General features: G+C 49.9%; 5 protein-coding genes across 5 annotated transcripts; all 5 read right to left on the reverse strand.

Annotated features, from left to right (window-relative positions):
* Positions 1–211: 211 nt before the first annotated feature.
* LTR64_000400 (uncharacterized protein) lies at positions 212–2256 on the reverse strand (the record flags this gene model as incomplete). Its single annotated transcript, XM_064894785.1, has 2 exons — positions 212–2038; positions 2086–2256. The coding sequence occupies 2 exons, from the start codon at positions 2254–2256 to the stop codon at positions 212–214; spliced, it is 1998 nt and encodes a 665-aa protein (XP_064757472.1).
* Positions 2257–2496: 240 nt separating this feature from the next.
* On the reverse strand, positions 2497–6545 carry LTR64_000401 (uncharacterized protein; the record flags this gene model as incomplete). The annotated part of the gene is made up of 3 exons (XM_064894786.1): positions 2497–6026; positions 6299–6367; positions 6428–6545. 3 exons carry the CDS (start codon positions 6543–6545, stop codon positions 2497–2499), a joined length of 3717 nt encoding a protein of 1238 aa, XP_064757473.1.
* A 774-nt stretch (positions 6546–7319) lies between these two features.
* ACS2 (acetyl-coenzyme A synthetase 2) lies at positions 7320–9479 on the reverse strand (the record flags this gene model as incomplete). The annotated part of the gene is made up of 4 exons (XM_064894787.1): positions 7320–7781; positions 7833–9306; positions 9357–9385; positions 9435–9479. 4 exons carry the CDS (start codon positions 9477–9479, stop codon positions 7320–7322), a joined length of 2010 nt encoding a protein of 669 aa, XP_064757474.1.
* Positions 9480–10593: 1114 nt separating this feature from the next.
* On the reverse strand, positions 10594–11513 carry LTR64_000403 (uncharacterized protein; the record flags this gene model as incomplete). The annotated part of the gene is made up of 2 exons (XM_064894788.1): positions 10594–11330; positions 11378–11513. 2 exons carry the CDS (start codon positions 11511–11513, stop codon positions 10594–10596), a joined length of 873 nt encoding a protein of 290 aa, XP_064757475.1.
* A 625-nt stretch (positions 11514–12138) lies between these two features.
* Positions 12139–13261, reverse strand: rpl8 (60S ribosomal protein L8; the record flags this gene model as incomplete). Its single annotated transcript, XM_064894789.1, has 4 exons — positions 12139–12766; positions 12818–12900; positions 12950–13024; positions 13259–13261. 4 exons carry the CDS (start codon positions 13259–13261, stop codon positions 12139–12141), a joined length of 789 nt encoding a protein of 262 aa, XP_064757476.1.
* Between the last annotated feature and the right edge of the window lie 500 nt (positions 13262–13761).

The raw sequence follows: 13761 nt of genomic DNA on the forward strand, positions 1-13761 counted from the left end.
CAATCAAATCACTAGTGTTCTGACCCTCCTCTCTAGGCTCATCCTCAGAAGACACTGTACCCAGACCATCGTCCTGTCTAGTCCGACTGCGACCTCTCTTCGCCGTACCGCGTCCACCCTGAGTGTCCTGAAGGTCAGGCAAATCACAGACGTTGGTCTCCATATTTACAGGCAAGGCCGTAAACTTCCTTCCGCGATGAGCAGACTCCCACTAAGCGCCTGTCCCATTTGGAATAGGGTCAGAGTCTTCGTCCATAGCATCGTCGTTGTCCTCCAGCGTCGCCTGGTTGATGCCGAGACCTTTGTTTCTGCGTGACTTATTCGTAGACTGCTGTGGAGCAATACCAGCATCCATCATGATCTCCAATCTCACGTCTTCGGTGATCGGCAATTCCAGAATCTCCTTTGTCTCACCAACCGAACCACCCTGTTGACTCAGTCGCGCGAGCGAATTCGCCATCTCTCGAACAGCAGCATGTTCTTCGAGTTCGTGCTGGCTGAGTTGACCAAGCTTAACTTTGCGCCCATTTGCCTGCTTGTGACCCATAGTGACGAGCTTCTTGCGCAGCGACGCGATTGCTGAGATATCGGTCCTTGCAATCATGTGAGTCATGAGCTGGGAGAAAGTAGCAAAGACCTCGCCACCCTTGTACCAGGAGCTGACTCGGCGGATAGGGTCGTCGCCAAAGAGTCTGCACATTTCCAGGAGGAAAGTGTAGTCTTCATCGATGATGAGAGACGGCGCAACTCGTCTGAGTAGACACTGATGAGCGTCCTCCCAAGCTTCAGCCGCAACGAGGTAACGTAGTTCGGATATATTATCGCCACCTTTGTTAGTTGCAGAGGCAGCATAGCGAGCTTTAGACATGTAAATCCAGGAGGTTGGCACTTTCAAATCCATGGTCAGCCGCTGCCATAGCGCGATACCGCTGTCACTAGTTGCGGTATCTGAGCCAGGTAGCGAAGCAGCGAAACGATCCAGAAGAGCTTGTATAAGTGTCTGTCGTGTTTCAGGTTTCGAAATATGTAAAAGGACGTAGATTGCCGAAGCAAGGTCACCTTGGGCTCCAAGCTCTGCTGCCAGAGTTTCAGCAAGCTCATCTGCTTTGGTAGCGTCGACAAGGACCTCGAGCGCTGCTTGACAAGCTTGCGCGAAGTTGAAGGTGGCGGCATGATTCCATGGCTGGGAAAGACCCTCAAGCGCTGCAGGAAATCTTGGTGCTGATAGGGCTTCGTCATGTCGAGAAGCATAGAGCTTGAGCAACGACCAATGAACATCATGCTCGGACGGCTTGGTAGGTTCTTCTTCCCTGTCGCAGCGGCTTTGATACTCTCGCACAGCATCCTCAATTCTGCCGATACCCTCTGCGTTGTTCTTCTCTGCTTTGCCATAGAAGAGGCCAAGAGCGAAACACTGCAACCAGGAAAGACCGTACCGCGTGCTGATATCGAAGGTCTCAGTTTGATCCTCTACAGGCACGGTCTTGCCCTCCTTGCCTCGAGACACGGCGACATTACCGGAGCAAAGCTCGTACAAAGTGCGAACATCACAGTCAAATTCAGACAATGACTTGTGGTCCCGCCAGGCATCGATCTGCGCCTTTGCATCGTCCATGAACATCGCATCAGCCCCATCGAGCTGTGCAACCAGAAGGAGAAGTCTTATGTTCTTGCTATCTTTCAAAAGCTCACAGGCACCTCGAATGTCGTGTCCTGTGAGTCGCAGAATGGCAGCCTTCAGACTGTTCTGCTCGTCTGCATCCACTGTTGCAAGGATTTTCTCAGAAAGATATTTTGCGAGTCTATCTTTTCGAATGCGGTGAGCGAATGTCTTCTGCAATGGACCAGATAGACCGAGAGTGAACTCGTCCTCGTAGTCGTCAAACAGGACATGAGCGAGGTTGTAGATATCAGCCACCTCTTTATCTTGTGCTTGAGTTGCTAGTTGCGAGAAGGGAGCAGCTTCGTGTTGTACCGCAGGTATGTCGTTTTTGACTGTGATCTTGCTAGAGGGTAGAGCTGAATCAAGGTCGTAAGCCTGTAACAGATTAGCCCAAGTACATTCAGCAGTCGCAGTCGAAATACCTTCTTGCTGTGAGACCGCGCCATAACGACAAGAGAACCTCTTGCGCCAGCAATAGGCTTCTCCTCCCACGTCTGATCCTTTGCTAGCTTCGAAGTCCGATAGACGATTCTTCCGTCAGTTGTAAAGTGTGGTTTGAAGCTGTTATGCCAGGCACGGTCTTGCTCGCTCATCTCTTCGTCGTCAGGGTGGAAAAGTTTCGAACGTTTTGAGTAAGGGAACTAAAAGACACCAAAATTTAGCAATTTGTTCCATTATGCATATTGACTAACCTAGATACATGGATGACATTGTTTGCTGCTTCCAATAGCTGGCTTCTTCCAGTCTCGCTTTTCCATAGTCAGTGTCCTTCATGGTCTCATATACAACTTTATGAATGTTTGTCAAGCAAATAAGGGATAAGGACGGGGGGTTCAAACCTCAAAGTCAGGCTCATTAGCCTGGTTAGATTTCTTGCCAGACGCAGACTTGAACAGATGGTTCATAACGTCGATACTGCTTCGGAAGTTGACCTCGGGTGCTGCTTTTGGTTTGATTGGAGAGAATGCCTTGTCGAGAAGGATCTTGCTTTGAGCTTCTCGTAGAAGTTCTCTGTTCTGCTTTCGAGGACTAATAGTTCGTTGAAGTTGTTCAGCCCAATCACCCTCCAGATCAAGGAGTGGCTTTCCAGGCGTGCCAGAGACAGTGAACTTGGTTGGGGACTTCGCTGGGCTGATCAAATACGGGTTAAGTGCTTGAGGCATAGATCCAGGCATAGGGCTTTGCTCGTCCTCGGACATCATATCGTCTTCGGAGACTGCAGATTGCTCAGATCCATCGCCGTACTGCTCTTCCATCTGATCACTGGCTTCTTGGGAGTCGTCGGCTGGAATGATGCTCTGATCTTCGAATTGACCTGGCACACTCTTCTTGAACGCAAAGGTGTCGTCTTCGTCATTCGAATCAGTCTGATCGTCGATCTCCATGACGGAAGCGTCAGCAGACTTGTCAAAAGAGTGGGGTGGAAGGCTGAGCTCACTTTGATCCATCATTGACGTCTCATCTTCATCGTAATCCAAGCCATACCTCGTATAGTGAGGAACTTTGAAAGTCCAGCGACCAGTCTGGGCATCGTAGTCAATGAATTCGGTACCAGACATTTTCGTCTTAAGTTTCATCACATGTCTCTCATAGACTGGGCCAGAAACAGCAGCGACAGGCTTGCCCTGAGAACGTGGCCACGAATTGCTCATGGCAATGGTAGATGGCACGTTGAGACCTTTACCGACCGAAGGCTTCTGTTCTTGTTCAGGGTAGACAGTGACTGTGCGATGACGGAACCTGACGATCTTCTCGAAGAGGTCCTGCTCGAAGTCCTTAGGTAGTGCAGTCAGGTCGACAGTACCATCGAAGATGACGGAACCACATCCTTCTCGACCAACCTGGAAGCCCTTGAAAGCTTTGGCTTGGTCTCGTGGCATTCTATCGATCTCCCGTCGTGTTGGCTTTGTCCAATAGCCGCCCAGAACTGGATCTGAGGTATCAATTTCGCCAGGTTTGGTGCTAACTTGGTGCGTCTCTCTATCCTCAGGCACTGCTTGCAGGTTGCCTGTACCAGTACCGTTGGCACGTGGAGGAGAGGCATCCTCATCGTCGTCCTCAATACGTTGAAGAGCACCAGTCTCACCATTCAGCTGGGGTTCTGTAACCTTCTCAAAACTGACGCGCTTGTTGAGTTTCCTAACAGGCTCGGCCGTGCCGTCAGTGATCTGTGCAGGTGCAGCATCCTCCTCGCCATTGGTGGGTTGTCTCGGAGCAGCTATTGCTGGTACAGGTGGACCACGATTGAAGAGATCATGTCGAAGTGAGCGATCGATTGTCAGTCGCTTGATGCTACCGTTGGAGTTTCGATGGCTAGGGGCGAATGCGTTTGGCTTCCAGATGTCATCTGCTTCAGAAGCATACTGTGACCGAAGGTTCTGAACCGAAGCACTTCTGTTGAAGGACCGTCCAAAACTACCACCAGACCAGCCACGGCTGCCGTAAAGGCTGCCGCTCAAAGGAATATTACCAGGTGTGCTTGCAGCACTGCTTGGCGTGCCGTGTGTTGAGTAGCTCAATCCGTAACCACTTCTTCGCGGCGGCGTGCTGTATCTAGACTGATTAAGTCGTAGTGTATGTATGGGTTTCCGGGCGCTCTCTTCCAGTCTCTTTGTAGCTGTGAGTGGTGTGAAGAGAGGTTTCGAGTTTTCCATAGTGGGTTGCGGCAGACCTGTCCAGATGGAGGATTGTCCATATGGATTTGGATCAAGCAAGGAGGCATGCTTGACCTCCTGCTGGTTCGGGAATTGTTGCTGCTGATTAGCCTGTGATTGCCCGAAATTCATACCACTGTTGAAGAGAGAATTTCCTTGGGTGTTGGTCGTGCCTCCACTGAATAGGCTCGGTTTGTTCTGGTTGTTCGTACTGTTAAAGAGACCTCCTCCAGCATTGTTGTTAGTACTCGCGAAAAGACCACCCTGATTGTTATTGTTATTCGTACTGCTGAACAGTCCTCCACCCTGTTGGTTATTCGAGTTGTTTCCGAAGATGCCACCACCATTGTTCGTGCTGGTGCCCCCAAAGAGACCTCCAGCAGGTTTGTTCTGTTGATTTCCGAATAAGCTGTTGCCTTGCTGATTATTGGCATTGTTGTTCGTGCTTGAGAACAAGCCTCCAGGCTGCTGGTTATTGGAGGTGTTGCTGAACAGACCACCAGTAGTGTTTGTTCCGCCTCCAAAGAGACCACCAGTAGGCTGAGTCTGGGTTGTGGACGTGCCGAAGCCAGTTTTATTCCCAAAAAGACCACCAGTCTGATTTTGTGTATTTTGACTGCCGAAAAGTCCTCCAGTACCAGTATTGCTTTGCTGGTTGTTGGTACCACCGAACAATCCACCTCCGCTAGCCTGAGTACCGTTGTTGTTCCCAAACATACCGCCAGTGGTGTTGGTATTTTGCTGCTGATTGTTGTTGCCGAAGCTGAAACCAGTAGTACCTGTATTGCTAGTGCCAGTGTTTCCGAAAAGACCAGTCTTGTTTTGATTGTTTCCAAACAGGCCACCAGATTGCTGCTGATTGTTTGTGGTCCCGAAGCCTGTACCAAAGGTACTGCCGGTGTTCGTATTGTTGGACGTGCCGAATAAGCTACCAGGTGTCGTGGAAGAAGTCTGTTGATTGCCGAATAGACTTGTTGTGGCTGGCTTGTTTCCGAAGAGGCCACCACCAGTAGAGTTACCGAAAGTACCAGAAGTGGCAGTATTGGTACCGAAGCCACCAGCAGAAGTGGACGTATTGCCGAATAAACTACTTCCAGCGTTGGTGCTGCCTCCGAACGGACTGCCTGTATTGCCGGTGCCAAATGCGCTGCCAAAGTTGCTAGTGCCAAAGGTGCCTGCAGTACCACTACCATTACCCCATTGTCTGCCTCCTGCATAATCTGCTAGTCGCAGCTCTTCAAAAGAGTATTTGTCGTAAGGAGGTCGAATATTGATCGACTGGTAGACACTCGTGGCACCATTTGATTCCTTGTCTGTGTACGGCTCGAAGGCTCCCTGATTGGTACCAGGACATGGACCGACTGTGCCGAGTGCGGTGCCGGAACCACCAAATAGGCTTGTGCCAGTATTGCCAAAACCAGTCGTTCCAGTCGTGCCCGAACCACTTCGACCAAAGAGAGTCTTGTTTTGTGTACCAAAAGCACTTGAGCTATTGTTGTTGCCACTATTGAATCCTCCAAATCCTCCTCCTGAAGTGTTGGCAGTGGTGGCTGTGCCGAAAGCACCACCTGTACCACCGAAGCCACTCGTGTTGGTGTTCGAAGTATTGTTGAAGAGGCCGGTACCAGTAGTGCTGGAACCAAACCCTGTAGCAGCAGGCTTGTTGCCGAAGAGGCCGCTACCAGTGTTCGTGTTATTTGATCCGAAACCTGTTCGCGAGATTGTTAGTGTTCTGTCTTTCAGAGATACGGTGTTCAGGTCAACCCATCTAGAGCTGCCAGTGCTTGGGAAGTGGGCATCAATTCGAGGGGAAGCAGCTCTTGGGCTTGTAGGGGTCTTGATCCTGCGATTACTCTGTGGCATCGTGATGACTGATGTATCAAAAGCCACGGGAGATGCGAAAGAGCAGAGTGTAAGCATCCAAAAGCTCCTGCCTGCACCACGAGTACGCGATAGAGAGTGAAGGGTAAAAGCTGCGTACCTGAGAATGTACTTCCACCACCAAAAGGACTTGATGTGCTACCGCCAAAGGTCGTTGAAGCTCCAAAGCCTGGTAGACAATAGTCTCAGCCGGATATCGCGAGAAACAAGGAGAAGGGTTGCCACGTACCTGTACCAGTATTGTTCGTATTCTGGTTGCTACCAAATGCTCCACCACTACCAAAGCCTGTATTGTTGTTGGTCGACCCGAAGGTGCCAAAAGTCGTGCCAGTGCTGCCGAAAGACATTGTCACTTTCTTTCTGACTAGACCCCAACAAAGATATTGCGAAGAATGAAGTTCGTCGAAGGGAACGTCGGCGAACGGATATACGAAGAAAAAGATTATCCTGGCGCGATCGCAGTCGCAGCTAGAGGTTGATTGACAGTGCGCGCTGCATCTGACGTGCGACAGGCACCGTTACCACTGAGATCGAGGGTTCGCCGTCAGAACCATTCGAGTCGACGTCGAACCGGCGCGTAGTAAGGTGGTCGGCCAGGAAAAAGGACGCTGGGTGGAAAATTAGATGGACAGCAGAGCACGACGCGTCTATCCGTCAGGTTCTTAAGCAGGAGTTGCTGGATAGGTAAATGTGACTCGAAGCGGAATCTTTGCCGAAGATGCTGCTACCTCACCACAAATTGCACTTGCAAACAGGCCACGAACGAATAGCGTGTGATAATCCCTGGTCAATACATCAAAATGCACGTCCAGACCAGGATTCTTGCGTCCTTCGAGACTGCCAAAACTTCTGAAAGTGTTAGAGAGTGTCTGAATTACGCTGGCTGCCTGGCGTTACTCGTGATTAGCTTGAGCCGAACGAGGCCTAGGCCAGTTTCGAGAGTATCCCGTCACCTGATCACTTACGTAGCAGAGAAATGAACCAATCAAAGACCCAAAACTCGTAAAGATCACGACGCGGTTGAAGGCAGCAGTAAGAATATGGCGAAAGTTGCAGGAACTTTCGTCGCTGATGTTGCACTACACAAAGACTAAGAATACCAACTGCTCATTCCCAATGGCTTATTTCTTGTTCTTCACAGTACCAATGATCTTATCCACTACCGATGGATCGGAGAGCGTAGATGTGTCACCAAGCTGATCCTCTTCTCCTGACAAAATCTTCCTCAAAATTCGTCGCATGATCTTGCCTGATCGAGTCTTTGGCAGATCGTCCACAATGAATATAGCCTTTGGTGCAGCGAAGGGGCCAATTTGTTTCCTGACTTGCATGACGAGCTCTTTTCTTGTTCCCTCACCAGGGTCAACACCGTCCTTGAGTGCGACGAAGGCGTTGACAGCTTGACCGGTCATTTCATCGTTGATACCGACCACAGCAGCTTCCGCCACACCGTGATGTTCGATAAGCGCGGCTTCGATCTCAGCTGTTGAGAGACGATGACCGGAAACGTTGACAACATCGTCGACACGGCCTCGGATCCAGTAGTAGCCTTCGTGGTCTCGGGCTGCGCCATCACCAGTGAACTAGAATGGACGTTAGTTGATGACTAGCATTTGGACGTTCCAAATACTTACGTAATAACCCTTGTACACATTCAGGTATGTATCCATATATCTCTTGTGCGCACCCCAGACGGTTCTCGCCATTGATGGCCATGACTGCTTGAACGCAAGCACACCTTCGACATCGTTGCCCTTAATCTCTTCTCCTGAATTAGGATCCAAGATCGCAGGCTCAATGCCGAAGAAGGGGTGGGAAGCACTACCTGGCTTGGTAGAGGTGATACCAGCCAAAGGAGTGATGACATGAGAACCAGTCTCGGTCTGCCAGTATGTATCAACGACGTGTGCCTCCTCTTTACCGATCTTTTCGTGGTACCACTTCCAGACCTCAGCTGCGATCGGTTCACCGACTGAGCCCAACACACGCAGCCTCTCCATGGAATGATTGACGTGTTCGTCGCCGGCTCGCTTTAGCAATCGAAGGGCGGTAGGGGCGACGTAGAACTGGGTGACCTTGTACTTGTCTATTATATCCCAGTATCTGGAGAAGTTCGGGTACGCAGGTGTTCCTTCAAAGACGACTGTCGGCACACCGAGGAGGAGGGGAGCATAAACCACGTATGTATGCCCTGTAATCCAGCCGACATCACCACCACAGAAGAACACATCGTCGTCGTGAATGTCGAACGCATACTTACCAGTCGCTGCGGCACCTACCAGGTAACCACCCGTTGTGTGCATCACACCTTTTGGCTTACCTGTCGAACCTGAAGTGTATAGCAAGAAGAGAGGGTCCTCAGACATCATTGGCACGGGAGGAATGTATGATGGGTACTTTTCCGTTTCTTCGTCCCACCAGAAGTCTCGTCCTTTGGTCCAAGGCACATCTGCGCCAGTTCTCTTGTAGACGATACAGCTGGTCACATCTGGGCACTTCTTGAGCGCCTCATCGACGATCTTCTTGGTTCCGATGAGCTTTCCTCCACGCTTGCCCTCATCAGTAGTGATCACAACCTTGGCATTGGCATCAACGATCCTGTCCGCGAGTGAGCCTGAAGAGAAACCGGCAAAGACTACCGTATGGCATGCGCCCAGTCTCGTGGCTGCTAAGAATGCGATGACTGCTTGTGGTATCATGGGAAGGTAGAGAGCGACGGTGTCACCCTTTCTGACACCATGCTGCTTGAGCACGTACGCCAGCTTGGAGACTTCCCGAAGCAACTCGCTGTACGACAGAATCTTGCCCTCCCCAGGCTCATCTGACTCGTAAATGATTGCGGGCTTATCTGGGTTCTTGAAGGCGTGTCGATCAACGCAGTTGTACGAGGCGTTCAGCTGACCCTCCAGGAACCAAGCTACATCACCATTCGTCAATGAACCAGATCTCACTGTCTGGAAGTCGCGGTCCCATGTGAGCAGTTCTCGGGCCATCTTGCCCCAGAACTTGTCTGGCTCTTCAATTGACTGCTTGTAGAGGGTTTCATATTCAGCAAAGTCTTTTAGATGAGCTTTGCCGGATCCTTTCTTGAAAAATGGTTCGGGAACACTGTTCACCGTCAGTATGTTGCGTTTTCTGAAGCTCGTACTAGAGCCCACCCGTAAGTTGGAACCTCGTGTGCCTCAGCCTGTAGATGTGTTAGCCAATGTATTTGCTATGAGCTGCGACGAGCTGACCACTACAGGACCGCCCTTTGGCGGCGCAGTATCGCCCTCAGACATGGTGATGTTACGAGCTCTTGTCCAATGTTATAGTCAATATTGCTGCAAAATGACGAGCTCTTGCTGGTAAGGAAATAAATAGCAAGCTCGGTACAACTGTGGTAGGAAGCTATATAGCAGAAAAGTCAAAAGCAAAGAAGGGTAGAGAGGAGCTCGCGACCAAGAATACTTCACCTCTTGTATGACATGAGCTCGAGCTTGGTCTTGTGCACGAATATTAGGCCTTTCTCCAGCCCAAGAATGGTTCGAAGCCGTGATTTGCAATTTGCGTCAGCCGCGACTCTGGAGAGTGTCACCCCGCACCATTTCAAAACACATGAAGACGTTCCCCCACCCATGTCGCGTCGAGATGTCTGCGACGAAAGCTGTTGAAGCTCTAGCACAGAGTACGCAACGGGCTAGAGGCTCCTCATCACGTAGTCCATTCTCGATCGGGTTTAGGTAAGTCGCCTTCATGGCCAATGAACATATTCCCGTTTTGCGGATGAATGGGAGGGAACTGCATGAATGCATATCTAGCTCAGATTCGGAATATCCTGGCTCGAAGCGCGTTGTCTTTGGTGAGTACCAGGAACCGAAACCTTCAGGGATTAAGGCTACGCCAATCCTTATCCGATGTCACTTCTTTCAGTGGTATGACGAATGATCCGCACGATGTCGATCCGGCTGGTTACTTGGAGGCCATTTCAGATCTTCCACGACAAGCAGTCATTGCAAACGTGTTACAATCGTGGCCGAGGTTGTATCTTGTCTTCTGTCTTGACAAGAAGTACAATTGCGCCGACAGAACGAACAGAGCACGAGACAAATGTATGCACGGACTCTATCCGAAGAAGCTTTTGGGTGCAAGTGGCACCGCTTGTCCGTATGTGGCTTTCATGCAGCAGTCTGGGCCAAGACGCTGCATATAGCGCAACGTTTTTCGTCAGATCTTGACAGACACATGATTTGAAATGGTCATGTTTCGGGCTGCGGCGAGTAGACCGAACGACGACTTGAACGATGTTGCCTGCTGTTGCACGAATGCAATGCCATGAGTGCAAATTCATAGTGTCAATATTGCGAAACTGAAATTAGATTCTTGTCATGTCACGTATCAATCACGGAGTAACAACTAAGCATAGCCATTCCACCAACTATACACACCTAGAAGGAAGATCGATATTGCAGCATCATTGCCGACTTCTCGCCCGTACTGTAAATACTTCTTGAAGCCGCCTTGTGTCGCTGGCTTGCTGGTAAGTACGCTCTGAGCACCACGAACCAGCAACTGACCAGTAAGAAATACCAAGAAGGGGTTCTGGACAGTTGCAGGCGCAGGCGGATTGTCGCCGAAAGTTGTAACGGAACTGCTGACAATGAAGCTCGTGTAGAGACCAGTAAGGATCGCGACCAGGACTCGAACAAGTCTCCACGTCCGCTCACTACTGATCTGTGCTGGTGTGGGAGGTGCCTGGGATTTCCCTCCCATGAACATGCTGGTCAGAAAGGACGGCATGCCAGTCATCTTAGCAAGGTCATCCGGGGAGAATGGCAGATCCCCTGTCGCCGGCGCATTCGGGTCTCCGCTCATTCCACCGAGTATGCCTTGCATCAGCTTGAGCATTGGATCGTTCTCGTCAGGCATACCCGGTCGTTGTTGTCCCTGACCTGTTTGATTTGGCTGGCCTGACTGACCAGACTGATCTCCACCTAACAGAAGCTTCACGTATTCCTCTTGTAGACGCATCTGCTCGGGATCGTTGGCTTGTGAGGAGAACAGAGAGGATGCGCGAATCGAGCTCGCATTATTTGGAGCGGAAGCGGGAGACTGCGAAAAGGTCGACGACGAGGCGGCAGAAGCGTTCTGTACTATAAGAATGTCAGCTGGGAAGCACTTCATCGCATGATCATCATACAGCTTTCTACGCTTCTGCCACTGATCGACGCTATGCTGTTCAGCCGGTCTTGTGCATTGCTGGTGACTTTGGCTTGACGCTTTTGTTGCCGAATGCGCGCTTGCCGCTGTTGCGGTGTTTCCGTCCCGTCGCTCATCGTGTTCGTATTGAATGTGAATCACAGTCGTGTATCCCGCTTATTCGAGGAAGCGATGTACTGGAGTGAAGTTGGACAGAGGAGTCAACGTAAGGTTGATAAGTATCTTCGTGCCGCCTAGACAAGATGATACAGTCGTGATAATGCACGGGCATCTAATGTGAATAACTACTGTAATTCGAGCGCTCTTCAATAAAGAGCCAATTTCAGAACTCGAGATTTATTTCTGTCGATTTTGCGATTTTAGATAATGTACCATGACATCAATCTGGTGGCCTCAGGCTCAGACGCATAGTGTAACACAAACGTGCGGGGATATGTGATGCGAGTGATTGATCAGACGATAGAATGAGTTGATATGGACAAATCCATCTCTGGAAAAAAGGTCTACCAGAATCAGGGATATAGAAAATAGTAATTCGAAGATGTCTGCAATTCATGGTATCATTAGCGATTTTCTATCTAAGCTCCGATACCACACACGACAATGGGTCAAATTCATGGTCACAGAACTGAGCATCGACCGTGCTTATCTCCCCACGACTGACTGAATGAAGACATAACGGCTAGGCTTGAACAAAGATTGACCCAGCTCCGATTTTGCGAAGGATGATGAATATCAAGCTTAGATCTTGATGGCGGTCTCAATAGCCTTTCTCTTCTTCTCTTCTCTAGCGATAGCCTTGGTACCCATGATACCACCACCCCAGTGTCTTCGGTGCTCCTCGTACTTATTGTTGAAGCCATCGTTGATAGTGCTCACCAGCTTGCTGAGCTCGTTCTTGTCCTCTTGCTTAACCTCGGTCAGAGCAACAACTGCAGCAGTCTTCTTGTGGACGACAGTGCCGAGTCTGGCCTTGCCTTTGATGATAGCGTATGGCACACCCATCTTTCGGCATAGGGCTGGGAGGTAGACGACCAACTCGATTGGGTCAACGTCGTTTGGAATCAAGACTAGAGAGGCCTTCTTGTTCTCGATAAGGCCAACGACATGGTTGAGACCATACTTGACAGCATATGGCTTCTTGCCATCGTCCTCCTTCTTCTTGCCATCAGCCACAGCGGTAGCCTCCTTCTGGAGTCTCTCCTTCTTCTGTGCTTTTGTCTCTGGTCGGTACTTGTTGAGGAGCTTGAGGGTTTGCGTGGCAGTGTTGCGATCAAGAGTGCTTTGGAATTGAGCAATCGCTGGTGGGACCTTCAATCGCAAGTTGAGGATCTTCTTTTGTCTCTGAAGTCGCACATACTCTGGCCATCTGTTTGAATTAGTCGTGTTCTTGTCGATCGTTTGCAGGATATTCTCTTACTTGACCATGCGAGAAAGGTTTCGTCGTGGCTGAACATCTTGGCCGATGCCGTAGTTTCGTGGTCGCTTCTCGAACAGAGGGTTCTATATATCTTAGCAGACGCTTTCGTACTGGCATACAGAAGCAACTCACCTTTGCAGCTTTCTTGTTCGAGCCAGCCTTTGTGCCAGGGAATGGCGCCGCGGCGACTTTCTTTCCTTTAGGAGGCTGTCATTGAGGCAGAAAGATCAGCATATGTCCTGATGACTTTCTAGAACTCTAACGAGATGCTTCACCAAGCGATCTGAACGACTCAACCTGGTGAAAACTATCTCCAGCCATTCATCACCCGATCAGACTCTCAGTGCAGAGATCGATACAGGCGGAACGTGCCATGCTGCAAGAATGCAGAGACGTGCGAGTCTAGGCAATAGCTAATGTTGAATATTGTGTAGTGCTTACCATTCTGAATATGCGCAACAAGGAGCGATGAAGACTAAGAAATGGACGCTGTCGTTGACTGCTAAATGCAAAAGATTCTGTACAAAATCGCAGATGCTTGTGGATATTGCTTGGCATATTCGAAACAGGCTAGCTGGTTTTGTGCCTCAGGCACACATAGTTACCCAGTCCAACCTTTTTTGTATCGTAAAATGTGAGTACTCCATTCGAAACAACTTAAGCAGGCTGACTACTCATACGAAGTCGAGGAAGCACAACATATCAGTCGAGATATTCACTCACTTTTTCAGTTCCCGACCATTTGTCAAGATAGACTTCAGGCTATGTTATTTATTGCCTACTACATACTATGGACGATATATCACTGCTCGAATGTCACGTCTTTGCAAGCTGCACCTCGCGAGACATGCTTTCGGAGCCAGTGTTTCCTGCGCCATCCTGCTCTGAACAGTCATCATTATCTAGTACCGCTGAAAGCAATATTAGCTCGTTTGCGAGCTCTC

The sequence above is a fragment of the Lithohypha guttulata genome (assembly GCF_036872675.1).
Source record: "Lithohypha guttulata strain CCFEE 5908 chromosome Unknown scaffold_1, whole genome shotgun sequence".
NCBI classification, from domain to species: Eukaryota; Fungi; Ascomycota; class Eurotiomycetes; order Chaetothyriales; family Trichomeriaceae; genus Lithohypha; species Lithohypha guttulata.